The sequence below is a fragment of the Lontra canadensis genome, unplaced genomic scaffold, assembly GCF_010015895.1.
Source record: "Lontra canadensis isolate GAN:19392208 unplaced genomic scaffold, GSC_riverotter_1.0 scaffold214, whole genome shotgun sequence".
In the NCBI taxonomy this organism is placed as follows: domain Eukaryota; kingdom Metazoa; phylum Chordata; class Mammalia; order Carnivora; family Mustelidae; genus Lontra; species Lontra canadensis.
Window position 1 is genome coordinate 631,537 of NW_022631208.1, and position 27,242 is coordinate 658,778.

The 27,242-nt window shown below is 35.7% G+C and overlaps 1 protein-coding gene and 1 pseudogene across 8 annotated transcripts in view; one reads left to right on the forward strand and one right to left on the reverse strand.

The window, feature by feature from the left end:
* Positions 1-5,876: 5,876 nt before the first annotated feature.
* On the reverse strand, positions 5,877-6,275 carry LOC116861963 (annotated as a pseudogene).
* A 1,614-nt stretch (positions 6,276-7,889) lies between these two features.
* Positions 7,890-27,242, forward strand: part of HEATR5A (HEAT repeat containing 5A) — a 94,326-nt gene continuing 74,973 nt past the window's right edge. For 6 of the 8 annotated variants that reach the window (XM_032848903.1, XM_032848905.1, XM_032848906.1 and 3 more), the window contains exons 1-9: positions 7,890-8,092; positions 9,650-9,861; positions 11,084-11,192; positions 14,402-14,551; positions 15,388-15,562; positions 21,959-22,119; positions 22,572-22,827; positions 23,665-23,820; positions 25,176-25,426. In XM_032848903.1, coding sequence (XP_032704794.1) covers positions 7,967-8,092; positions 9,650-9,861; positions 11,084-11,192; positions 14,402-14,551; positions 15,388-15,562; positions 21,959-22,119; positions 22,572-22,827; positions 23,665-23,820; positions 25,176-25,426 — 1,596 coding nt within the window. In that variant the 5' untranslated portion in view covers positions 7,890-7,966. The remainder of the gene's footprint in view (positions 8,093-9,649; positions 9,862-11,083; positions 11,193-14,401; positions 14,552-15,387; positions 15,563-21,958; positions 22,120-22,571; positions 22,828-23,664; positions 23,821-25,175; positions 25,427-27,242) is intronic. The other 2 variants (XM_032848904.1, XM_032848908.1) reach the window with 1 other exon arrangement.

The following is a 27,242-nucleotide window of genomic DNA, read 5'->3' on the forward strand; positions in this document are numbered from 1 at the left end:
TCTTTGTGTTGTTCCGCTTGCTATTTTCAGAACACTCCTTCTTTAATTCTTTGGACTCCTTATCCTTGGAAGAGTTAGAAGATGAAGCCAATTTTGTGATTCACTGAAAGATGTAGGGTAAATAGAGAAGGAGCCCAAATGTAGAGAATGACCTCTCCCCTCCCCATGCCATTTATTCTGCATATTTTGTTCCTTACATTTTCATGTAAAAATTCTGTTTTTCCTTCTGCCTCCTGTGGAAAGGCTTCCTAGCAGTGAGGAGAATATCTTACTAGTTTCTTTATCCATAAAATGAGGACCAGTAGTATCTTCCTTGCTTTCTTCCTTGTGATGATTAAATGGTATAAGTTAAGCACCTAAAAAGTTCCTGGCTCAGTGAGTAATAGCTGCTATTGCCATTGTGATTTGGGAGTCTCCTAGGAAGATGAAAGGCATAGCCAGAAACTACAACAGCAGCCTATACATGTGTCCTCCTCATTTGTGATAACCGAGATGATGCCGACAAATGGTACTGTGAATTTTAAAAAGTTAGAAATCTAACAGAAGTTTAGTTTGTTTACTGGATTTTAAGGGTTTCATTTTAAAAGCTTTAAAATCACTAAAAATTTGGAGATAGAGAAAAACAACATTATCCATACTACTACTCCAGTAATTAATATTAAGATTTTTAAGTCATGATTTGGAAAAATGTCAGAAGAATCTCACAATCTTAAGTGATAGCCGGAGAAGCCAAACATTTTAAAGACCATAAATATAATGGAAGAAGTGCTATACCGAGGGAAAACAGTGTAAGAATAGGAGAATTAATCATGGAAGCTTTCCTGAAGGAAGTGGTTCTTTTAGCTGAATTTTACTATTTTTTTAAAGATTTATTTCTTTATTTTAGAGAGCAAGTGTGCACACAGGAGAGGGGCAGAGAAGAGTCTAAAGCAGACTCTTTGCTGAATGCAGAGCCCGATCAAGGCTCAGTCTCAAGACCCTGAGATGACAACCTGTGCCAACCAGTCAGATGCTTACCTGACTGCCTCACTTTGGCATCCCAGCTGAATTTTAAGATTGTGAGTCTATTTAGAAAGAAAGAAGCAAGATATTTCCGATTTGAAGATGGAATAAATACAAGATTTAAAAATTATGAAGATAAAACTGTATTAAAGAACTCTGAAATTATAAGTTATAAAATTATAAATGTGTCAGCAGACCAACTTTAGGACTGTGCCTACAGATACTTAAAATACAATTAAAAAAAAAAGACCTCACTTTTTCTTTACCAGGGGCAGGCTACCTTAGGCAACATTTTAAGCATGACCTAAAGCTCTCTGGAACTTGTGAGTTGGTATTTTGTAACCTATAATCTTGCAAAGCCTGAATCACAGGTCAAAGAGAATCTTAAATTAGGTCAGGATAGAAATGCTCCAGCTTCTTTCTATATTAATTCTAATTACTGTTTTGTTTTTTGGGAAAGGTTTGGATTTTAAGATTTATGTATGTTTCTTGAAGTGGGGGAGATTTTTGAGAGGGTTTTTTGTCGTTGTTGTTTACTTTATGCTTTTTGAACAAAACTGAGAAAACTAAAAACTAAAGCTGAATTGAAGCTGTTGTGATGACTTTTAGAGAAGTGAGAGTTGAAGGAAGTAATTTGAATTTACATATGATATATTTCAAAACTTCACACACTTGATGCGTTCTGGAATTAGTTCTACTTACTGCATAATGGTTTGTTCATATTGTAAATTGGTCTTTTCGTGCTCTGGAAGGAAAAAACAAAGCAACAGATCCATCTTATTTTGTGTTTGTTTGTTGTTGTTTTTGATTATTGCGATTTTTTCTCTTTTCCCTCTTCACAATGTTATAATGAATCATTTTAAGAAACTAAGTGACCAAAAAGATTGATTAGGAAGACTCTTTTCCCCATAAATCTTAACTATATTTTAAATATGTTCCTGTCTCTACCAAAATAAATCTTTAAACCGTATATAGAGAAAATCATGTTAACACTATCAGGACTGGCATCTGTAGCCTATTTTGTTTTGTGTTATTTTTGAAGTTGTTGAAGGTGAGGGGTGCCTGGCTGGTTCAGTTGGTAGAGCATACAACTGTTGATCTTGGGCTTGTGAGTTTAAGCCCCACATTGGGTGTAGAGATTATTTAAAAATAAAATACTTTAGGGGCTCCTGGGTGGCTCAGTCAGTTGAGTCAGACTCTTGATTTCAACTCAGGTCATGATCTCAGGGTTGTAAGAACAAGACCCCATTGGGATCCAAACTGGGCGTGGAGCTTACTTAAGAGTCTCTCTCGCTCTCCTCTCCCCTCTAAAAAATATTTTAAATGAATAAAATTCTTGAAGGTGAGAAAATAAAATTCTTGCAGGTGCTATACTTCTTTGCCTACATAAATTTGATGTGAACTCATTTTCAGATGGCAAATTAGCCCTTCGTGATAATAAGATTAACTTCTGAAGAGGTGGTTCCTTTTTATCTCAGCAGTCAACAATATTTATACAGATGTATTACTCCAGGATAATAAAGTCACTGGTGTAAGAACATTATGCAGAATGGAGACATTAGTCTTTCTTATACTATGCCAAGTCTTTGAAGACTGAACATGATATTTAAATTGAACCATGTGAATTTGTTGATACTCAGCCATTTTTTTGAACTATAAAAATGGCAGTTCATATAGTTCAGCTTACTAGCAGCTTAGTTGTTCTTAAACATTTCCACTACACAGGTATTCTTACCAGCAGAGGGGAGTGATGTTTGGTGGGGTTGTGGTGGGTGGGGGTGGGGGGGTGGTGATTTTATTAAAAGAGGTCTACAAAGGCTTGTCATGCTTCGAATTTTTCTGAAGGTTCATGTTTTATCTTGAAATACTATTAATTTTGCCTTCTAGTGCATATTAAATGTGTATTTATTTTAGTATGATGTTTTAAGTTAATGTCAGAGAGGAAATGGTTAAGTAAATTTTGATCCTCCAGTATATGTATTCTGTGGGCACACTGCTAGGGGTATCCCACTTTGAGAGTCATGTAGGACAGTACGTTAGAACCTTAGGTCTAGTACACAGTGCCTATTTTTCTCAATATAGAACACTTCAGGGATGAAAATTATGATTGAGTCACTAGGAGTATCTATCATACACAAAATATGAGCAGTTATTATAAAGGAAACAAATGGTGCTTCAGAGAAATTTATGGTCTAAAAAGCATTGAAGATGTTTGTAAGCTTAGTTCAGCTAATGGCTTTGTGTTAACAAGCATATACGATATTTGACTGTAAAGTAATATTCTTTTTTTTTTTTTTTTCTTAAAGACTTTTTTATTTATCTATTTGTTGGAGAGAGAGAGCCCAAGCAGGGGGAGCAGGAGGCAGAGGGAGAAGCAGGCTCCCAATGTGGGACTCTATCCCAGGACCCTGGGATCATGACCTGAGCTGAAGGCAGATGCTTAACTGACTGAGCCACCCAGGCATCCCTGTAAAGTAATATTCTTGTGTACCTTTTTAAAATACAGGACTAGTATCCATAACAGGTACCTGTTAATGTTTCTCCACGGGACAGCTTACTTAGGTCTGGAAGTAAGAACATGAGTGTTGTGCCATGTTTTGATTAATACTTCAGATTACATTGCATTCATGGAAATTTATAGTATATATTATGAATACCCTGAGAATTCTTTTGGTAACTTTTTGGTAACTTTTGGTGTATTACTAGATTCTCATATGTATTAAAATAAGGAATCTGGTGTTCATTTTTTAAGAAATAGTACAGTGATCTGTTCCATATTATCCACAAATTCTCTACATGTTCTAAGCTTTTTTTAAAAATGGCTGATTTTGAGATATTGGAAGGGCTTGATTGGACGAAAGTGGCAGTAGAGTATCTGGTGGTTACCTCTCTCTCTCTCTCTCTCTTTCTATATATATATATATATATATATATCTAGAGTCAGACTGCTTAAGTATACATCCAAATTCATCATGACATTAGGACTGTTACTTAGTTTTTCTGTGCATCAGTTTCCTCATCTAAAAATAGCTGGCTGTTTGTTGAACAACTTTGTGAATTTTTTGAGAAAATATAAAGCACTCATAGTAAGTGGCCAAGTGTTAGCTTTGTCAAAAATAATGGCTAGCATTGCGGTGGGTAGTTTTACAAATGTTTTTTTCAAGTAGCATATTCGTAGTTTGAAAAATCTGTTGTAATGTATGTTCACTTTTAATAAACTAATCACTCTGTGATCTCAACAGAAACATAAAAATGGAAAATAAGAGAAAATTAGAAAAATAAGCAGTCTTCAGATACATGGGGTTGTAGGGTGTGGTTATATTAAAACATAACAGTATATTGACTCCATTTGTATTCATCTTCCTAAAGTGAAACTTCAGGTAAGAGCAGGAACATCTCTTACTTGCAAAAAGCATTTGCTGATCCCATTGATAGTGCATATGTAGAGATCACAGGTGCATTTTAGAGTTGGGTGGTTAAATGTAGGATTACTAATATGAATTGTCTACTTTTAGTAGTAATTTATATGAGGAATGCATTGAGGACTTTGGAGGTAACTCTGCCCTGCTTATGGTCTCAAGCTTTTTACTGAATTATTTATTATTGCATTGTGTTAGCTATTTTGCTTCTTGATAGATCATTTTACACCACAATATTGCTGCTGCCTAAGGAGAAAAAAAGTCTCTTCAGCAGTCCTAATGACCTCTAAAAAGGGTAATTTGATTCTTAAAGATAGGATTTTGGTTTGCCATGGTAGTTATAAGAAATTTTCTCTATGATAGTGAGGTAATTTTTTTTCCTTTAGACAGTCATAGATACTGAGTGTACACTTGCTTTTCTCCTGTATAGCTAGAATGTTTCTTCCAGAAACTGTTTCCCTAGCATTTATTAACTTTTTCCTTAATTGTGTATATTTTGGTCAGTTGGCTTCAATAAATTCAGAAAGGAGGATTTAAACAAGAATCTAAAAATTCACTTGGCTCTGTAAAAGTGAATTTGTTAGCGTTATTGTTTATGTTCTTGTTCCTTAAAATTGACGTTTCTGAAAATCCTAGTGTGTCTTTTTTTTTTTTTTTAAGGGCTATCAGTACCAGGTTATAGGTAGTATTGGGCAGATAGGTGAGACTTACTGGAAGGGAACAACCCACATAGCTAAAGCAGCATGCAGACTTGGTGAGTGTAGATTGGTAAAAGCTGCCTTTTGGCCTCTGGGGCAGCATCATAGTCAGAATCCGGAATATTGGGCCAAGCCAGAGGGATGCAAGTAAGATAAAGAGGAGTTGAAAACTTAAATACCTGAAGAAGTTGGCAAATAATGTAAATGAATGGGGTAGGCCAGGTGACAGCTATGGCCTGCTGGCAGGTTCTTCTCTTAGATTCAGTCATTTGTTGCCATATGGGGATATGGATGCAGGTTTTCATGTAAAATCTTATGTTGAAATGCTAGTAAGTAATTTTCCCCCAATATGTTGCAGGCTAAATTTGGCCAGCAGGGTATCAGTTTGTGACTACTATCTTATAAGGAGAGTCTTGGGCGCCTGGGTGGCTCAGTCCTTAAGCATCTGCTTTCGCCTCAGGTCATGTTCCCAGGGTCCTGGGATCAAGCTCCTCATTGGGCTCCCTGCTCCATGGGGAGCCTGCTTCTCCCTCCACCACTCTCCCTGCTTGTGTTCCTTCTCTCACTTTATCTCTCTGTCAAATAAATAAATAAAATCTTTTTAAAAAAATAGACTCTTACATTTATATTAATTATGAAGATCTGATACTAGAGGTAGTTTTATACCAGTTAACTCTGTGAGAGAAAAAAATGAATGAAAAAAAGAAAAGCTTTTTCTAGATCTCCCATCTGATTTTTTTTTCTTTCTATCTCTCTCTCTCTCTTTTTTTTTTTTTTACAAGAGAACAAATGTACATCTTTATTTATTTACTTTTCATTAAGTTTAAATCCTTGAGGGATATAGTATCACATGGATTCTGTGGCCAGTGACTTTAGTAGGAGGGTTGCTTTGGAATTTGGCACAAACCATGCCACTGTTTCCATGAGCACAAGTTACTTTTCCCCAGATTATTCTGGTTTTGTTTGGTTTGCCACCTGGAGTCTTTGTGGTGTTCTTTGCTTTGTACACATAAGCACATCTCTTGCCTAGATAGAATTCAGTTTCATCTCAAGCAGAAACACCTTCAATTTTAAGAACAGCTGTATGCTCCCTCTGGTTCTGGAGACCCCGCTTGTAGCCAGCAAAAATGGCCTTGGACCACAACCTTCCAGACATAATTTGTCATTTTAGGAGTCCTGTTCCCAGCAGACCTCCAGAGGCTCCAAGATGGCGGGAAGTGTCCCATTTGATTTTCTAACACATTTTCACCCTGACTTCTCTATAAAAGGTTGAGATTTGTTTAGGGGAATATGAGCTATATATTTCATTTTTATAGTTTAATTACCTGCAGCATTCTATCTGTATTTCCATGCAATTCTAATTACCTTTTTCTGTTTTGCTGGGAGTTTTATAATTTATCAAATTTATTTTTTGTATATTAGTGAATAAGAGTACCCATCTTTTATGTATGTAGTGCCTTCTCCATATAATGTTCTTGATGATAGTTGTCTCTCTTGTAAGTAGTAGTGATGATTTTTTTTAAAGCCAGCTTGTGTGTTTTTTGTCTTAAACTTTCCCTTCTAATTTTCCTTAATTTTTAAGTAAACCCTACACACTACGTGGGGCTAAAACTCAGGACCCCAAGATCAAGAATCTCATGCTCTACCACTAAGCCAGCCAGGAGCCCTGCTTGTGTGTTTCTTAATTTCTTAAATAATTTTTTCCAACTTTTTATTGTGATCTTTTAAAAAATACAGAAAAAGTGAAGAATAGTAAAATGACCGTTCACATACCCACTGTCTACATATAGCTGTTAACATTTACTGTATTTATGGCTGATTGAGTCACTTAATTATTCAAAAATGAGTTGTAGACATGTTGCTATAAACTTGAACATGATCCTTCTAAAAATAAAAAATTCCGTAATCAAGATGTCATCTTACAAATGTTTATGTGTATGTGTGGGTGGGTGGGTGTGTATACACTTACATGTTATTTATGTTCTGGAAGGTATATGCCCAGGACATACTCATGAATTTAAAAAAACAAAACCAAGCAGAATCTACTCTGTCTTTTGAGTATTTGCTACAGCAGAAATGAAGACTACTTTGGATTTGGGTCAGAGCAGATATGATCTTTATTGCTACAGTCCCTGGACAACATCCATCTAAGTGTCTTAAAAAAAAGGACTTTGCTTTCACAAGGCTCACAGAGATAAGACTATTCTGGTTGAGATGAGACTTTTTGCTAAAACTCCTAGCCTCAAGCTATATGCAGTATCTTTATTAGGCTGAGGAAACAGATGCTAATAGGAATAAGTCCTTCCATTTCAAAATCCAGGTAAAGGACAGGATATGTGCCCAGGCAGAGGTCAAGCTTTATAGAATTTTAGTAGGAGGTCCGGATATTTGGTCATTTATTTATATGTACCTGTGACCCTTTTATTTTAGTAAAAGGATATTTATCCTACAAAGAAAATTAAAAATCTAACCCTTAGTAGCCTAACCTAAAATTTTTTAGAATTTTAATGGAATATCTCTTCTGTTTAGCAAATTTTTTCATATGAATATCAATGATACTTTTCTGCTTTGCCTGTCTGCTCTCCAAAAACTGAGTCAAAGGTAGATATTGTATCATTGTTAAGAGTTCAGTGTTGGGATTTCCCAGTTTCACCCAGTTTATAATTTATAAAAACTATCTCCCAATTTAATTATACTTTGTGCTTTCTGTGGAAATTTCTAGTATTACAATTGCCTTCCTTTTAAAATATGTTCTTTTCCTCTATTACAGGTTTTTCTTTTCTTAGATATATTGACTGAAGTTTAATGAGAAGAATTGTGACCAGCTAGGAGAATTTTCGGCAAGGAATGGAATTAGCTCATAGCTTATTGCTGAATGAAGAAGTGTATAATCAACTAGGTGAAGTTCAGAAGGCAGAGTTTATTTTTGATTGGTTGAGCTATTTGGAGAAGCTCTTGCTGGCAACCAGCAGGGTGGGTAAAATTGCAAAAACTTCTTAGTGTTTTTTTAAGTGCCAGATGTTGTATAGGTCGTTTGGTTTGCTTTTCTAATTTCATTCAGAATAACCTAAATTAGCTTTCAAATGCTAGACCTTGTTAAGAGTTTATAATGATTGTGGACATTGGGGAGGGGGTGAGTGCTGTGAAGTGTGTAAGCCTAATGATTCACAAACATGTACCCCTGGGGCTAATAATACATTATATGTTAATTTTTAAAAAAGTTTATAATGAAATATTACAAGAAGTCTATTCTTTCAAAGCAGGAAGAAATCAGTCAATGTGTTTTATATTACTTTAAAAATATATAAAAAGGGGAGCCTGTGTGGCCTAGTTGGTTAAGCATCTGCCTTCAGCTCAAGTCCTGATCCCGGGGTCCTGGGATCAAGCCCTACATCAGGCGCCCTGAGCAGGGAGCCTGCTTCTCCCTCTACCCTTTCCCCCTGCTTGTGATATCTCTCTAATAAATAAAATCTTTAAATATATATATATACAAAAATATAAAAAACTAACTATAAACCACATTCTATTAGATTTCATTTTCATTATCTTCTTCACCTTCATATACATGAAGCCCTTGTGTAATACATTGCTAAATATTGTAAGGGAGTTTCACTTTTAAAAAGTTGTGAGCTTTTTACGGAGAATATGAATTTAAAAGGCTTTTAGTAAACATATTAACTCTTAGGCTTATGAAATAATTTCCCCAAAAAACCCAAATCACTCATACTTTCTTTTACATTCAGCAATTAACATTTTATCATATTTGATTGACTTACTGAGCCATATGAGATGGTACTGCACCTTAAATACTTCTGCATACATCTCCTACTAAGAATGAGGGTATTCTTCTACATAGTAAGTGACACCATAGGTAATGCAGAAATGGTACAGAGACACTACTCCTGGAGAAATTTGGAATTTAACAAGACAAAAATCCATATACTAACAGTTCGTTGTGGAAGCTTATGCTTTAGTGAGCACCTGAATACCTTTACTATTATAATGGTATTCTGTACTCCTTTTTCAGAAAGTAGACAAGTAAAATGGAGTAACATTACTGGCATTTAGATGCATAAGTTTACAAAAAAAAATTGCACTAAACTTAGAAAAAGATCTGAGTAATGCAGTCATTCATTTCAAGGTCAACTCATGATAGATTATAGGTTGCTGCTTATTTATACAGATATATATGGGGGAGAGACTTAATAACAAAGAGCCTCTGGTTAAAGTACGTATTTGCTCTACCTTTCAACAGAAGAAGAAAGATCTAGATGAAATAGAACCCTTATCTTTCTTCACAGAGACTCCACTATATTGTGGCCCAGAAATTAATTTTTGGAGATATCTGCAGGGCAGCAAACTACCTTGTGTGGCACAATGACTACACCACCAACTTACTTGTAATTTTTAGTCAGAATAATTTTGTATTTTTCTGGAGTTTTTAATTCTTAAATAAGTGAAAGAAAAATCGTATTAAAAGATTACATGTAATTATATTGACTTTGAATTCTTTGTTACCTTCCTTTCTAGAGTGATGTGAAGGAGAAACAGAAGACTCTTGTTGAACAGCTCCTATCTTTGTTGAATAGCTCCCCAGGGCCTCCTACCCGCAAACTCCTTGCTAAAAATCTAGGTGTTCTTTATAGTATTGGTGACACATTCTCTGTTTACGAGACAATCGATAAATGTAATGATCTTATTCGTAGCAAAGATGATTCTCCAAGTTATCTTCCCACGAAACTGTAAGTTAAATATTAAAGCTGAACATAAAGTAGTGTTTCCTTGTTGAATCATTTTTCTAAAGAAACCAAACTACTTGATAATTATTTTGAAACTGAATACAAATTGTTTTGCTCATTTTTTAAATCTAACTTTTAAAAAAAAATTTTCCCATTGGTTGAGAGACTATTCTAAAAAATATTTTAGACATATTTGAAGTCTTGATTTAGGAATGAAAACTGTCTTACTAAAAATGTAGTAGCTGGAGACCCATAAATGTAGAACACAAACTGGTGGTTGCCAGAGTGGGGGATAGGGAAGGAGTTAAGTGAAATAAGTGAAGGGGATTAAGAGGTACAAACTTCTAGTTATAAAAACAAATAAGTCATAGGGATGGAAAGTACAGCACAGGGACTATCTTCAATAATACTATAATAACGTTCTTTGATGACAGATGGTAACTACACTTGCTATAGTGAGCATTTTGTAATGTTTATAATTATTGAATCACTATGTTTTGCACCTGAAACTAGTATATGTCAGCTATTAAAAAAGAAGTGTTTTAAGGATAAATACAAAAAAGTCTTAGCAGTTGAGTGTTTAAGAAAAAGGTATTTTGAGTTCTTCACCTCTTGAGTTTTCTTTTAATTTATTAGCTCTTAGTAGTAAAAGTTAATAGTAAGTACCATATAGAAACATATTCTTCTAAGCTCCTAAAAAGAACAGCTTTAGTTGCTTTCTCTATAGGATTCAGTTCATTTTTTCATCTGTTAGAGAAAGTCATTTGCCATGTATGGTTCCACAATAGTAATTTTACAGAAATTTCTGTTCATCTAATTTTTAGCTTATAACAGAATGTATTTTCCCATGAAGTTTTCAGACTTCAGACTTGATAAGAATATTATTTCCTGTTTTTCTTACCTTGCATCTTTAAGATTATCTTTGATTAGCCAATATATGCAGGTCAGTTTCATGGAAAATTATAAGAAAATTTGGGGGAATTGAATCTTTGGGCTGAGGTTTTGATTATTTGAAGACTCATTTTTTAAAAAAATTGTTGTTATGGGAAGTATAATTACTTGGTATTCATGCATGCATCATACCTTAGGATTTAATAATTGAATAGATTCTGGGCAATTTTATACTTTAAAAGTAAAATTAAATAGTCACTTTTACATAGTCTAAGATTTTTTTGATTCCTGTTTTTTCACTCATGATTAATTCCTAATCTAAATGTTGTTTCAGTGCTGCTGTGGTATGTTTGGGTTCCTTGTACAGGAAGTTGGGTAGAGTACTGGTTAACACCTTTACTGATACAGTGGGGAATATTCTTAAAGCTATGAAGAGTGCAGAGGTGAGTAACCACAAGTTCAACCAAAGAGTAAAAAGATAAACTATAATTTTTATTATATCAAAAGAAAAAGAATAAAAAGTATTTTATGGTTTTGTGTTTTATGGTTTCTTGAGCCAACAGAAGTGCTTTACCTCTGGTAAGCATACGCAGGTATGTATAAAAATATATCCATAAATATTTCCTAGAAATATTTCTAGGAGATGTACATATCTCTTTTGTATATTAAATCTTTATTAGAAAATCAGTAATGCAATTTATAATTTTGGATAAATCCAGATTGGCAAAAGCTTCAAGTATTTCTCTGGCAAATCCATCCCTGCTTCATCCTCTCACATCACCTTTTCCCCTAATACTAGTACTTAAAGCAAGTGCTTGTCAACAAGGATCCAGATACGTAGTTGGTAACAACTGGGTACCTGATGGTTGGAGTAGTATTCTACCAGAACAGGAAAGAGTAAGGAATAGAATCAGGTTGGGAAAGAACATGGAGGATATAAGTATGACTAGGGTCTGGTTGACCTTTTAGTTGTCAGAGGAATATATTCTTAGCCTTAGCCTTATTGATTTGTGATCATTTACCACTGTGGAATACCCTTTGTTTTTGTAACTGTCTCTTCATTTGTCTTCCAAGATACTGTAATTTCTTGCCAACTATAATTTCACTAATTTTTTTTTTTAAGATTTTATTATTTATTTGAGAGAGAGCACGTGTACAACCAGGGGGAAGGGTGGAGGCAGAAGGAGAAGCAGGCTTCCTGCTGAGCAGGGAGCTGATGGGGGAGCTCCACCCAGGACTTTGGGATCATGACCTTAGTTGAAAGCAGAAGTTTAACTGCCTGAGCCACCCAGGTGCCCCTCACCAATCATTTTGAAATTAAAGCATTTGTATATGTGTTTATCAAAAATTTTAAATCTGTCATCCCTAATATTTAAGGATAACTCCGCACCTTTTTTTTTTTAAGATTTTATTCTTATTTATTTGACAGACATCGAGGGAGGGTAAATCAATCAAGGGGAGTGGGAGAGGGCAAATCAGGCTTCCCATTGAGCATGGAGCTTGATGTGGGACTAAATCCCAAGACCCTGGGATCATGACCCAAGTCAAAGGCAGACACCTAATGACTGAGCCACCCAGGTGCCCCTCAGCATCTCTAAATATAAAAACAACATACTAGTTCTTGTTCTGACCTCACCTAGAGAAGAAGTCTAGAAAACAGCTCTGAAATAATTTTTTAAAATGCTATCTAGTTGCCTACACATTTAAAAAAAAACAAAACTATTTATTTATTTTAGGGGAGAGAGAGAGAATGTTTGTGCACCTGCGTGCACAAGTATGTGCAATAGGGTGGGGCAGAAGGAGAGGGAGAGAGAAACTCCAGATTTCATCCTGAGCAAAGAGCTTGACACAGAGCCTGATCTTGAGACTCTGAGATAGATCACGACCTGAATTTGAAAGTTCATATGTAAAATATGATAAATTTCGAGAAAAATGTAACTGATTTGGGGTGCCTGGCTGGCTCAGACAGTAGAGCATGCAACTCTTGGTTTTGAGTTCAAGCCCCATGCTGGATGTAGAGATTATTTAAAAGAAAAAAAAATTTAAAAAAAAGAATGTAGCTTATTCGAGATCTTTCAGAAGTTAAGTCCAAACAAAAAACTAATGATCGAATCCAGTCAGTTCTAAGCAGTGTTTTGCTAGAAAACTGAAGAAAGTGATTCAGCAAAAGAGATTGTTAACATCAAAAGAGATTGTAAAATTGGGTTTTACTTATAAGAAAATGTTTGTAAGAACTTTTATCTGCTGAGGAATGGCCACTTTAAACTTTTTTTCCCCCCGGGTGCCTGGGTGGCTCAATTGGTTAAGTGACAGTCTTCTGCTCAGTTGATGAACCTAGAGTCCTTGGATCGAGTCCCACACCCCGCTCCCTGCTTGACAGGGCGTCTGCTTCTCCGTTGACCTCTCTCCTGTCATGCCTCTCTCTCTCTCAAATAATAAATAAATAAACTTTTTTTCCCACTTAACTCTCTTAGTTAAGCTATAATCTCTTTAGGCCTTATGATTAATGGGATTACTCTTTAAGTCTCAGAAATTTTCAAGTTACTGCTGAGGATTTTATTTCTTGCTATTTTTTATCTATATGACTTAGTAGATCAGGTACTACAACAAGTTGGAGATGACCAAAGAGTTCCCACCTTTGATTCATGCCCTTCAGTAATAGACATCATAAAATTGGGATAAAAAGAAAGTTCAGAAGTTTCACCTTGAGACCCAGTTGGTTATGTCCACCTATTAATTACTCATTGTTGTGCTCCTTTGGGCAAAGAAAATTAATAACATTCCTATGAAAATGATACTTGATGTTGATCTTTGTCTTCCCCCAACTTTAGTTATCTTTAGTGGCCTTAATTTTCTGGGACATAGAAATCATTTGGGGCATTTATTAAAATATCAGTAGTATAAGCAGCGACTGTTATTTGAGTATTTCTATGTACCAGGCCCTGCGGTAAATGTTTTCCCCACAAGGACTGACTGACTTCTCACACTGGCTCTGTGGGGTTCATCTTGTTCTCATTTTATAGATGGAGAAATAAGTAAGAACAACTTAAAGTCACACAGGTGCTAAGGATCAGAGCCAAGATTCAGCCCCAGGTCTTTTTAAGTCCAAAGCCCAGACTTTTGTTCTCTGAGTTAAACTACTCAGCCCAATAAATGCTAAAATATTAATGGCTATAAAATCTATTGAGCATTTACTATATGTCAGGCCTTATTCTCAGCATTTTGCATATAGTAACTTGTTTGAGCTCCACAACAACCTGTGAGGTGGATATGTCCATTTAAAAGGTACAGTTTTGCCCAAGGGCACCTGGCTGCCAGGTGCTGACCACTTACCATGTTACCTCATTAATAGCAACCATTTATTGAATGCTTAACAACATGCTAGCCTTGTGCTAGGATTTTTTAATATAATTTCACTTAATCTTCGCATCAATCCTTTGTATTTTGTTGAAATATTATAATATGTAGACATACCACTTTTCAAATGGTGAAATACTTCATAAAATAACAACTGTTAATGTTTCTTGATGTTAGATGGGTTGGTTAGCGTATATGGATATTGAAGTATTTCACTAGTATATGAGAGAAATTTTAATGCTTAATGCTACTTTTCACAGTTAAATTTTTTTCTTAAATTTTTTCTTTTTGGTAGTCTCAAGGTCGATATGAGATTATGCTTAGTCTGCAAAATATATTGAATGGACTAGGAGCTGCTGCTACACCTTGCCACAGGGATGTTTATAAAGCTGCTAAATCCTGCTTAACAGATAGATCCATGGCTGTTCGTTGTGCTGCTGCAAAGGTAATATGGTCTAATCAACAGAATTTCTCAAAATAAATATAAAGAAAATTAAATTAGTATCCCTGTTAATAGGTACATGATCTCAGAGTATAATCTTGGTAGTTAGCCCATCTTACTTTAGCATAGGAGGAAACTGAGGTCCAGAGAGTTGTATGAATTTCCCAAGGTCCTTCAGACCTTGTTGGAGGGCAGGGAATTCAGGTTACCAGACTGAGTATTTCTTTCACTCTACTATGCTTCCTCTCTATAGTTGTATAACCTGAAGTTTACATGTAAAGTTTATGTTATTTGAGAGTAATTTGTTTTTAATCACGCCTTCTTTTTCTTTTTTTTTAAGTCTGGGATTTAGATTTTGATATTTTAATTTCTTTTGAATATGTCACTTTTTGAAGCTAGGAAATAGAAGCAAAATAAGGCAGTTTAGTCCTCTGCAGATCTAGGCCAAGTCTTGAGATCGTCAGAATTATCATGGCCTTCCTAATATAGTTGATAAGATAGGACAGTAGAGTTGTTTATGTTGTAATTATTCTCACAACTGCTTATAGCCAACAGATTGGTTCCACAGACATCTTTCCTAACCTACTTAGAATGGGTTGTCCTCCCATCTTCTGTGGACACATTGTTTTATATAGTATAATTTTTATGACTTTTAATAAGTATTCATTTGTTGTCTCTGCAGTCATTATTTAGATACTTTGGATTTGTATATAATTTTTGTTAGAACTTGATAGTTTCTATAACTTATATAGATCTGAACCTGACATTTACATTTTATTTTTCATTAATGTCTGTACTTTTTTGTTTTGTTTTGTTTTGTTTTGTTTTCAATTAAATAGTGTCTCCTTGAACTTCAGAAAGAGGCCATCTTTATGTGGAGTACAGACTTGGATAGTGTGGCCACACTATGTTTTAAGTCCTTTGAAGGTTCCAATTATGATGTGCGGATTTCTGTTTCAAAGCTACTAGGCACAGTGTTGGCTAAAGCTATAATTTCTAAACATCCAGGATCAGGTAAAATTATATAATTATTTTCAAAATGTCTATTGTAATTTATTCCCAGTTCGTTTAAACAAACATAATGTAGTATTACTACTACCCATTGTTAATTTTGAAAAGAGGCAGGATATCTTTTAAATCAATTTTAGTTTATAAACATTGGTTAGGTCCCAAGATTTCATTTTTTTTTTTTTAAAGATTTTATTTACTTATCGGACAGAGATCACAAGTAGGCAGAGAGGCAGTCAGAGAGAGAGAGGAGGAAACAGGCTCCCTGCTGAACAGAGAGCCCGACGTGGGGCTCGATCCCAGGACCTTGGGATCACGACCCAAGCCAAAGGCAGAGGCTTTAACCCACTGAGCCACCCAGGCACCCCACCAAGATTTCATTTTCAAATAAGTCAGTAAAAATTTGAGGAAAAAAATAAACTCTTGAAGAAATGTACTTTATTCAGTCATCATCTTTACATTATGTCCTTTACTTTTGTTTTTTTTTAAGTAAGTTGTTAATTGTTATCCAATAATAGGTATGATCTAAATCTTGATTATTTTTTAAGCAACATGAATTTGATTACCTATATTCAGCTTGCCATTTTCTAGGTTGATAAAAGGGAGCAGTGATGTAAATAATCCAAACAACAGGTACTTAAATTCACTGTACTTGGACAGTTTACTTTGTGTTACTTTTTATTTCTATGCTTCTAGGCAGTGAAGGATGGGGTATTTTTGAAAACAAGAGAATTTGCCTGGGTTTAATCAACAGTGTATATAAAACATTGATGAGTAACTGAAAACTTGCTTTATCATTCTGTCTCCAAAGAATAAACAATCTCACACAAATGAAAATGTGTTTGTTCTTTAGAAATTTAACTACTGAAACATCTGCGATCAGGAGTCTTAGCATCACCTGGAAGCTTGTTAGAAATGCAGAAATTCAGGCCACACACAGTTTACTAAATCCAGATTCTCATTTGAACAAGATCTCCAGATAATTCATGTGCACATTAAAGTTAAAGAAGCATTGCTGGAGAAATTGTTTATAGTTATATAAAGGGAGATTTTTTTTTTCTAAAACTAATGTTTTTAACCAGAGATGGGAGAGGACAGGAAGTACAGCATGTCACAGTCATCTGTGGAACATTATCAAACTTATAGCCCCCTCACTTTCCAATTGAGATTATAAATAAAATTTATAATAAGAAATTTTTATTTTTATTTTGGTTTTTTCTAATCTGATAATTCAGTAAGACTTTCTTATTTATTGGGAGGTAGGGGAAAGGTGAATGGGAACAGGTCAGGAAGTCACCAAAAGAACCCAAAACAGAAAAATGTTGTTCAGGACTTTTAGGAGGTTAAATCTTAAGCCACCTAAGAAATTGAAATTGGAAGAAATGTTTAATCAAATCCTTTTTATTTTTTTTTTTTTTCAGAAATTTTATTTATATATTTGACAGAGAGAGTGGGAGAGACCACAAGCAGGGGGAGCAGCAGAGGGAGAGGGAAGCAGACTGCCTCCTGAGCATGATCCCAGGATCATGACCTGAGCCACCCAGGTGTCCCTAATCAAATCCTTTTTAAAAATGTAAATTGCTCATTTCTGTAAATGAACCATTAGCAGTAGCACACAGTTTCAGTAAAAACAAGCAAAATGTAGAATTGCATAAGTTATGATTGAATATTTAAATGTATATGCTTTGATGGTAGTTCTGAATTAAACTAGCGTTTTTGGGGGCGCCTGGGTGGCTCAGTGGGTTAAGCCGCTGCCTTCGGCTCAGGTCATGATCTCAGGGTCCTGGGATCGAGTCCTGCATCGGGCTCTCTGCTCAGCAGGGAGCCTGCTTCCCTCTCTCTGTCAAATAAATAACATCTTTAAAAAAAAAAAACAAAAAACTAGCGTTTTTGTAATCAGACTAAGCAAAGTGAAGAATCCGCTTCACCCACAGTAAAAATCCTTGGCCTAAGCTTTTGTTAGAAATTCTATCATCTTTCCTCTGTAAATTTTAGCTTACAAATAATTGAGTTATTTTTATACAACTAAAAAGTGATCTAGATACCATAATAGATTTTTTTTACAGTCATGGACTGATAACATAGTGCTTAATAATTTAGAAAACAAATGCAGTGGAGGTTAGCATACTCAACTACAAAAGATTATGAAGTACGGAACTGAAACGATTTCCTTAGTAAAACTAACATGTTTCAGACAGGTGATAGTTATTCCAAGGCACTTAAAAAGCAGGGATTGAGGAACACCTGGGTGGCTCAGTTGGTTCAGCTCAGGTCATGATCCCAGGGTCCTGGGATCGAGCCCATCCTCAGGCTCATTGCTCAGTGGGGAGCCTGTTTCTCCCTCTCCTACTCTCCTTCTCCCCTACTCATGTGCTTTAAATAAATAAATAATAATTTTTTTTTAAAAGCAGGGATTGAGTATGACACTTTCTTATCATTGGAACAAGTTGCCAGGAATTTATGTGATTTTTTAATATATATAATTTAATATATATCATTCTCTCACTTGTTCAAGAATATTGCTCTAGGAAGTCTCCTCTCTCTTATACCAGCTTTTACCTCTCTGTTGGATTATTACCTACAAAAACATCCTTCTGTTTCTGCCATTTTTAAAAGAAAATAATTCTTGTATCTTCTCAGCCAGTTGGAGCTCCATTTCTCTTCCCTTTGCATTAAAGTTCCTCAGAAGAGTTTCTTGATAGTGTCTTTAGTTTCCCTCCAATCATATCTTTCAAACCCACTTCAGCTAGGATTCCCCCCCCCATTCACTCCACCAGAACTGTTTTGGTTAAGCTCATCAAAGACCTCTGTGTTCATTCATTCAGTCATTCATTCAAGAAATACTTGTTTATACTTGGGATCTTTTCTGAGCACATGGGATATGTTATTGAACAAAACAAAAACCCCTGCCCTTTTTGAGGTGATGTTTGTACTCAGCCACCTAAAGCCAGTGGGCAGTTCTCAGTTGTCTCAGTAGACGTTTCAGCAACATTTAAGTCAGCTAATTATCTTCCTTGTCTTTTTTCACTGTGCTTATATAACTTCATTCTCTGTTTTCCTTCTTCCTCACTAGAAATTCCTGTTTCATCTTCCTTGTTGAGTCCTTATCTTTATAGAAGAGGCCCCTTGCCTAATACTTGTTCTTTTGCAGTAAGTGTATGCTTATCCTCTTGGTGATCCTATCTAATTTAATGGCTTAAATACCATCTATATGTCAGGGATTATTGGATCTATATCTTTAGCCTGGGCACCAAGCTCATATTTAGCTGCCTATTTGACATCTCTTTGGATGTTTATTTGATGTTTCAAATTAACTTTTCCTGAAGGGTATACCTGATCTCTCCTCCTCTAGAACATACACACACCTGTTCTACTTGCAGGCTTGCTAATCTCAGTTGATGCCAACTCTGTCCTTCCAGGTGTTCAAATCAAAATTTGTAAAGTCACCCATGATTCTTAACTCTCACACTCAATAGCTTCTCTACTGGACAATCTTAAAACATACCCAGAATTGGGACCCCTTGGAGAATTGGCTAATTATGGGGTTGGCGAAGGAAATGTCTGAAGATGACCTTGGAACATACTGTTGTGTCAAAAAAATTAGGTGCTCCCACTGGCCAGCTCTTTGAAGATAATTCCACTGGTCAAATCCAAGACAGTATTAGAAGCAAAATTAATAATGACAAATGGATTATACCTATTAAATAAAAACGAAATCTATGAGTGCACACTGAAAGTAAGTAAGTAAAGGAGAAGGGAAAGCTCTTTTTTACAGTAAAATGACAACAAATAAAGATAGAAGGAATGATTGTTAGATAATGACCTTTTTGCAGTCATTGTAATAATTTATGCAGGTAGGAATCCTCATTGCATTGTTGGATGAAAGTTTGATGGGTTACAGCATATTTTTATTGTCCTAAAGTATCACCACACAAGTTACTTAGTAATTATAAAAGGAAAGTTGATATTTTTATAGTGAACAGACCTGGCAGACAAACCTTATTCAAGTGTTCAAGTATCCTAACACTAACATAGGGACAGACTGATCCCAAGCTGACAGTGCATTCTGATGCTGTGCATTGAGAAGGCTTATAATTACTTGCATAGTTCTCCTGCCAAAAATTCTGAGGAAATACTAGGCAGACTCAAATTGAGTGCCTTTGTATAAAACAACTAGTCATGCACAAACTCTTCAAAAATGGAAAAAGTGATGAGAATATTGTGAGTCTAGGTGAAGGGTACATGGGAGTTTATTTTACTATTCTTGAAGTTCTTTTTGTGGTTTTTTGTTGTTGTTGTTTTTAAAGATTTTATTTATTTATTTGACAGAGATCACAAGTAGGCAGAGAGGCAGGCAGAGAGAGAAGAGGAGGAAGCAGGCTCCCTGCTGAGCAGAGAGCCCCATGTGGGGCTCGATCCCAGGACCCTGAGATCATGACCCGAGCTGAAGGCAGAGGCCCAACCCACTGAGCCACACAGGCACTCCTGTAGTTATTTTTGTAATGTGATTTTGAAACTTTTTCAAGTAAAAACTTAAAAATACATGTTTATGCAGACTCGACTCTTCTGCAACCACCTTGATCTAAGCCACCATCACCTCTTGCTTGAGTTACTAAATTGCTTCTAGTGGGTTTCCCTGCTTCTCCCTGTGCCCTCTTCTACAGTCTTCTCTCTGCACCGAAGCAAAGTGACAGATATATCACTCCTCTGCTTAGGCTCCTTCACTGGTACCTCACTTCACTTCACATCCCTATGATAATGATCTACAAAGACCAGTGCCTTCTCTTTCCCCATGCTTACTCTCTGGCCTATCCCCTACTAGATTACTCCATTGCTCTGTTCACATAGCTCTACTGGAACCCAGTATGCATCATATCCTTCCCCAACGCCTTTTTGCTCTGGGTATTTCCTCTGCCTAGAACACTTTTTCTCCAGATATCTGCATGCCTGATTCCCTCACTGTCCTCAGACTATGTTCAGATGTCACCTTTCCAATGAATCCTACCTTGACTACCCTATTTAAAATCGCAAATACTTCCCCCAGTATTCCTGAGCCTGAACTGCTCTGTTTTTTGCATCGCTTTAATCATTGTCTAGCATATTATATATTTAGTCAGTTATTGTGTTGTTTATTCTTTCCTTCCTAGAATTTATGATTCATGAGGGCATGGATTTTATACTGTTCACTAATATTTTTCTTCCAAATGCCAACATAGATTTTCATTTGTTTCAGATGGTTATTTCCTCTTTACACTAGAGTAGGTTTTTTGCTCATCATTTTGATTAATGGAAGTTTATTTCTCTACTGTGTATGACTTGAACCAATAGTGAGAGTCAGAGCTCATGACCATCATTATTCAGAAGAATGAAAGGGAGGGAAGTATGTATGTATGTGTGTAAGAGATCCCTAGATATTCACAGGAAGAAAGTCTTCTATGTCAGACTACAAACAAACTTGAAGACACATTCTTCCCTAACTGATCTCTTGATTATTGTAGCCTGAGAGCCAACTGATCATTTTAGTAATATTTTGCTTTGATCTCTTCAAAGACTAAGGATATAACAAAAGTTGTACCTGCAGTTGAGAATTATTAAAAAATAGGATATGATGGTCACTTTATATAAGTTTCATTAAGAGTTGTAGAGCATTTGGAAATATAAAGTTATGATTTCAGCATTTTTTAGTATTTAAAAAGAATTTTTAAAGCATTTTAAACTTTTAAAGCTATAAGCATTTTCATTTGTAGAGAGCAAGGGCAGTTAATGTTTTTTGTTTTAGAAGATGGTTATCCTGGGGCACCTGGGTGGCTCATTTGATTAAGCATCTGTCTTCGGCTCAGGTCCTGATCTCAGGGTTCTGGAGAGTGTGCTTCTCCCTCTCTCTCTGTCCCTTCCCCTGCTCTTGCTCTCTTTATCTCTCTCTCTCTCAAATAAATAAAATTTTTTTTTTAAAAACTTAGCCTTTTAACTTCTTTGTGGAAAAGAGGGCAATGGGAACACCCCATTTGGCTCAGGTCATAATCCTGAGGTCCTAGGATTGAGCCCTGTGTCTTCGGGCTCCCTGCTTCTGCCTCTACCCCTGCTTATGCTCTCTGTCAATTAAATAAATAAAATCGTTAAAAAAAAAAAAAGAGGGCAATACAGCATAATTCCTAAGTAGCTTAGTCTTTAAGATGTCATTGACTTACTTCAGAGTCCTCTATGATTTGACCTCTGAACCCCTGTATAACTTTTTGTATGTTAATGTGTGTAATGTCCTGTCAATTTTGCATTTTGTTTGGATTTTTAGTTTATTTTTGTTTCTATTAACGTGTTTACGAAGATCGTGTAAATCAAGGTCTTGCATTAAAATTTTAGTCTGTAAAGTAAGAATCACATGTTTTGTTTTGTTCTTTGTTATAGCAGTCTCACGTCAGAGCATTCGCAGATTATCTCTGGAGGAGGTTCTGGAATTACTAGGAACAGGGTTTCTACGTGGAAGTTCAGGATTTCTTCGAGCCAGTGGAGATATGCTGAAAGGAACCAGTTCAGTCAGTAGGGATGTTCGAGTTGGAGTTACTCAGGTTAGAGTCACAAATGAGTATCTACGTGTAATGCTCACTGGCCTATAATGAGAATTTTAGTATCTGAATACTCTGGGCATAAGTATGAGTATTCTGAAACTTGGTCCAGTCTGACCAAAATAAAAATGCAGCACAAATGAAATCCCTGTTGAAAGACTGTGTACTGCAGTTTGGGCTTAATAGAGACAGAAGAATACTATTACATTTATATAGTTATATAAAGTTATATAAACTTTACATTTATAAAGTTATAGAAATATATAAATATATAACTATATGTTTATATATAGTTATATATATAGTTATATAAAGTTATAGAAATATATGTATTTCTATAACTAAATGACTAAATGAGGAAAGAATAAAAAAATGTATGTATTTTGTAGAAGAGAAAATATTAATATAGAATTAAAATTATTTCATTTTGAAGATAAAATCTTTTCTTTTTTTAGGCTTATGTGGTATTTGTTTCAACATTAGGAGGAACATGGCTAGAGAAGAATTTTGCTGCCTTTCTTTCTCATGTCCTAAGCCTTGTGTCACAGTCGCACCCTAAAGCCACCCAGACTCAGACTGATGCTGTCTGCGGTCGTCGTTGTGTTTCATTTATCCTTCGAGCTGCTATAGGAGGTCTTCTTGGAGAAAAGGCTCAAATTGCTGCTGCCAAGGACATTTGTCAGGCTATCTGGAAGTTAAAGAAAGTTGTGGGTATGGATTTACTAAGATACTCTGTTTTAACAATGCTGAAGCAATTGACCTTTTGGACAAACTATACTGGTATATAATATACTAAATGAATAAAAGAATGCTTTTGTGATAGATGTCAGTTGTTTTAAGGTAAAGTTGTCAATATATAGATGAGACATAAACTAACACATAAGTATCATATATATATATATATATATATATATATCTTAAAGGCTGGTGATAATAATTCCTCAGAATTCATAATCTTCCTCTAGAGGTTGATAAAATGTTTTCAAAACAATCAGTTAATCTCAGGGGCACCTGGGTGGCACAGCCAGTTAAGCATCCAACTCTTGATTTCAGCACAGGTCATGATCTCAGGGTTGTGAGATCAAGCTCTGTCTCGGGCTCCTCACTGGGCTGGGTATGGTGCCTGCTTAAGATTCTCTCTCTCCCTTTTCTTCTACCCCTCACCCCCTTAAAAAAAAAAAAGAGAGAGGAAAAACAGTTCATCCCAGTTCCTGTACTATTTTAAGTCCACTCTATTTATCTTGTATACCAGTGAAGTTGGAATATTTTTTTAGTTTTCTATGCATTCTCCCTTTCAGTGCCACGTGTAATAGTAATTAAGGGATTAATGTCAGGTTGCTTGAACTGGATTGGTTATTTTAGTTCAGTTCTTTCTCAGAATTGGTGCAAGTCCCCATTGTAGTATTTCAGTTAACTGCCTTAAGGGTTTCAGGTATAGAGAGAGGTGGTATTAATTTTTGCCTTTATATTTTCTGCTTCTAACACCTACCCCCTATAATGTATTTTAATAAAACATGGACAAGTAGTTAAATCTTATGTTTCTCTCAGATGCTGTGATGAATGAGGGTAATGTGGAAACCCGGGTTGGCTCCACAGATGTAATGGCCAGCCAGCATATGCTGGTGTGTGCTTTACAAGAACTTGGAAATCTCATATACAGTCTTGGCACCACAGCTGCACCTTTACTGCAGGATTCAAGTGCAGGTATCTGTTGTTTGCGACTTTTCTGAATACCTTGTTTTTCCTTTTATTCTAGAAAACTTTTTTCTGAGGAGACAAGTCTTTTTCATATATCCCATTTATTATAGATTCCACTATAGGTTTGTTAGAGATATTTTGTGAAATAAATGTAATCAGGATTATTAAGAATATGTATATATTTGAGTGTTTTCTTTTATAATTAAAGGTTGTTCACTAAGTCACACCTAGTCCTCCCTTTCCAAAAATATTTAAGATAACATGGAAAAAAAGAAAAGCAAACCTGAACTCTTGTCTCTCATCTGCAGTGAAAACATTAATTTCTATGTGATACAAGTAATTCACTTCCTCAAAGGTCCTTTCAAGCAGTCTCCCGTTTTCTTTTTCTTGGAAGATTAATCACTCTGCGATAATTCACATACCAAAAAGTTCACTCTTCCCATTTCCCCTTTCCCCAGCCCCTGATAACTACTAATGTATTTCCTGTCTCTATGGATTTGCCTATTATGGACATTCCATATAAATGGAATCATGCAATATGTGTCTTTTATTTAATCATTTTAAAAATACAGTTTTAATGGCTTTTTTCCTTTAACTGTGGTACGTATTTCCTGCTGACTGAAGCTTACATTATACTTGGCTTGTAAGCTCTTTATCCCATATAATTTAGCAGTCAACATGAACTGTTACATATTTTGATGAAGTTGTATACAGCAAATGTAGACTTTTATTCTTACTGGCAGTGGTACTTCACTGTATAATTAATTGGTTAGTAGCCCATTGAGGATCTAGCAAAGCCTCAGTTTTGTTCAACATTTTGTTCTCAGGCAAGGGTGTTATGGTACATAGAAAGCTAATTATGTAGATAAATTTGTCAAAAGAGATTTTTGTAAAAAGAAAAGGAGCACAGTGTGACATTTCTTTTTAAGGTGTTTTTGTTATGCATTGATAATTTTTAATTCCTAGTACCAAATGAATAATGGTCTGAAGATAAAAAAGCAGAACAGTAGCTTATTTAGGAAATAAAATTTTTCTTTTGTGTATTAAACCAGTTTTCATATTAGAAGTAATTCTTGTATATTAAAATCATTTAGGGGCACCTGGGTGGCTCAGTTTAAGTGGCTGTCTCTTGATTTTGGCTCACGTCTTGATCTCAGGGTCCTGAGTTCAAGCCCCATGTTGGGCTCCCAAAAAATCACTTATAATTATGTATCTTTTTAAGTCTTTTTTTCTATTCTGATTTGGTATAGATAAAGATAATATATTTTATATCCATGTGGCTTGCTTATTCTTTTGACTGTTTTATGGCTAAATTACTTTATCTGTAGAGTTAAGTCTCTTTTGTTTTTCTGTCCTTCTAGGTCTTCTTGACAGTGTCATTTCAGTTATTCAGCACCCTAGCATTGCTGTTCGACTAGCAGCAGCTTGGTGTTTACACTGCATTGCTGTGGCATTACCTTCTTACCTAACACCTCTTTTAGACCGTTGCCTGGAACGGCTTACTGTACTTAAGTCTTCACCTGAAGCAGTGACTGGCTTTAGTTTTGCCGTGGCAGCTTTGTTGGGAGCAGTGAAACACTGTCCTTTAGGAATTCCTCATGGAAAGGGCAAGGTAAAGATTTCATTCTTCACATACAATAGTGACATTTCAATTTTTTTCTAAAAAACATCATCATCTTTGTGTTTATCACCCAGTCAAAACCACGCAGGACAACTTTGAGAAATCAGCTATATTACTTAATTTTTAAATACTATCAAATGGTTGCTGTGAAAAACAAAGGGATAGTTAAAAATGTCTTATCCACACTTAAACAGGAATGGTTTCTGTATTTTTTATTGGAAATATCTCCATTTAGTAACAGAATTTGTTCCTGGGGTTGTGAGTTTGAGCCCACATTGGGTACACAGATTACTTTAAAAAATGAATAAATTAATAAATAAAAATAAATAAAATTGCATTGTAAAAAATAAAATAACATTGTAGAGGACAGAGCTGCAAAGAGCTATATAGCTCTAAAATCAAGAAAGTTAAGTAAAAGCCCCATATGTTAAATTTGAATGGAAAATGCCACTACGAACTGATCCCCCCCACCCCCAAAGAGTACTTAAATCCCCACTCTGTCCAGTGACAAGACCTAAAGCAGTGACAACTTAGTAGTAAGGAAAAGCCCTAGTGCCCAGATTATGGCTCTAAACACCATTTTATGCAAAAGGGAATTAAGGCTCCATGAAGGAATGGCTGATTCCAGATCTGGGGCAGGAGAGGCATACTGTAAACCTGAAATATCTTGTCATGGCGGAGAATAAGGAAGTCATCATCCTGTGTTCATTTCATTTTAAAAGCACACAGAAAGTAACTTAAGGGTCTCCCACTGACCAAAGTGGGATAATGTGTACATCAAAAATTTAAAAATAAAAGAAAAATGGCAACAGTGGATTGCATAAATAGGAATTGTGAGTTATCAGAGAATGTTGTTTGACAGTGAAAGCCTTTGTAACCTAGGCCTTAAACACATATAAGTACTTTCGTTTTAAGGTTTTACTTATTCTAGAGAGAGCAAGTGAGAGCGGGGGAGAGAGAGAGGGAGCATGAGCGAGGGAAGGGACAGAGGGGAAGAAAGAAGCAGATTCCCCACTGAGCAGAGATCACCCTGAGCTGAACACAGATACTTAACCAACTGAGCCGCCCAGGCGCCCCCATATGTGTACTTCTTAAGAATTAAATCACCATTCCTTGCTTTCTCACTATCACTCCTACATCATTTTTAGTATTATACTATATCTGCCATTTAGCTTTTGCAGAAGAATGTACCATTACTTCAGAAGCTATAAAACTACTTTTTGAGTATTGCCAATGTCACTTGAGTAAGGTGATTGACAACTAACATATTCTGTCTTGTGTTTCTAAGCGAAGAATTGCCATTGCATGTATTTAATTAGATTTAATATCCTCAGATCATACTTGTTAGGCAGAAAGGATTGCTTATTTTATCCTTGTTTTTATTGAGTGTTATTCATTGATTATATTGGCTTCAAGTAGTCCTAAGTTAGTAGTAAGTTGGTTGCTTGTTGTAAAATACACTAGCCGGGGCACCTGGGTGGCTCAGTGGGTTAAAGCCTCTGCCTTCGGCTCAGGTCATGATCCCAGGGTCCTGGGATCGAGCCCCCCGCATCAGGCTCTCTCCTCTGCAGGGAGCCTGCTTCCTCCTCTCTCTCTCTCTGCCTGCCTCTCTGCCTACTTGTGATCTCTGTCAAATTAAAAAAAAATAAAAATAAATAAATTTTTAAAAAAATAAAATAAAATACACTAGCCTTCCTGTTCAGAAAATTTATGTGCTAACTCATAATACTTGGTACTTTTCTAGAGGTGTTTGGTAACAGAGATGTTTTCCCAGACATAGTAGATGCCTCTTGGACTCTGTACTATA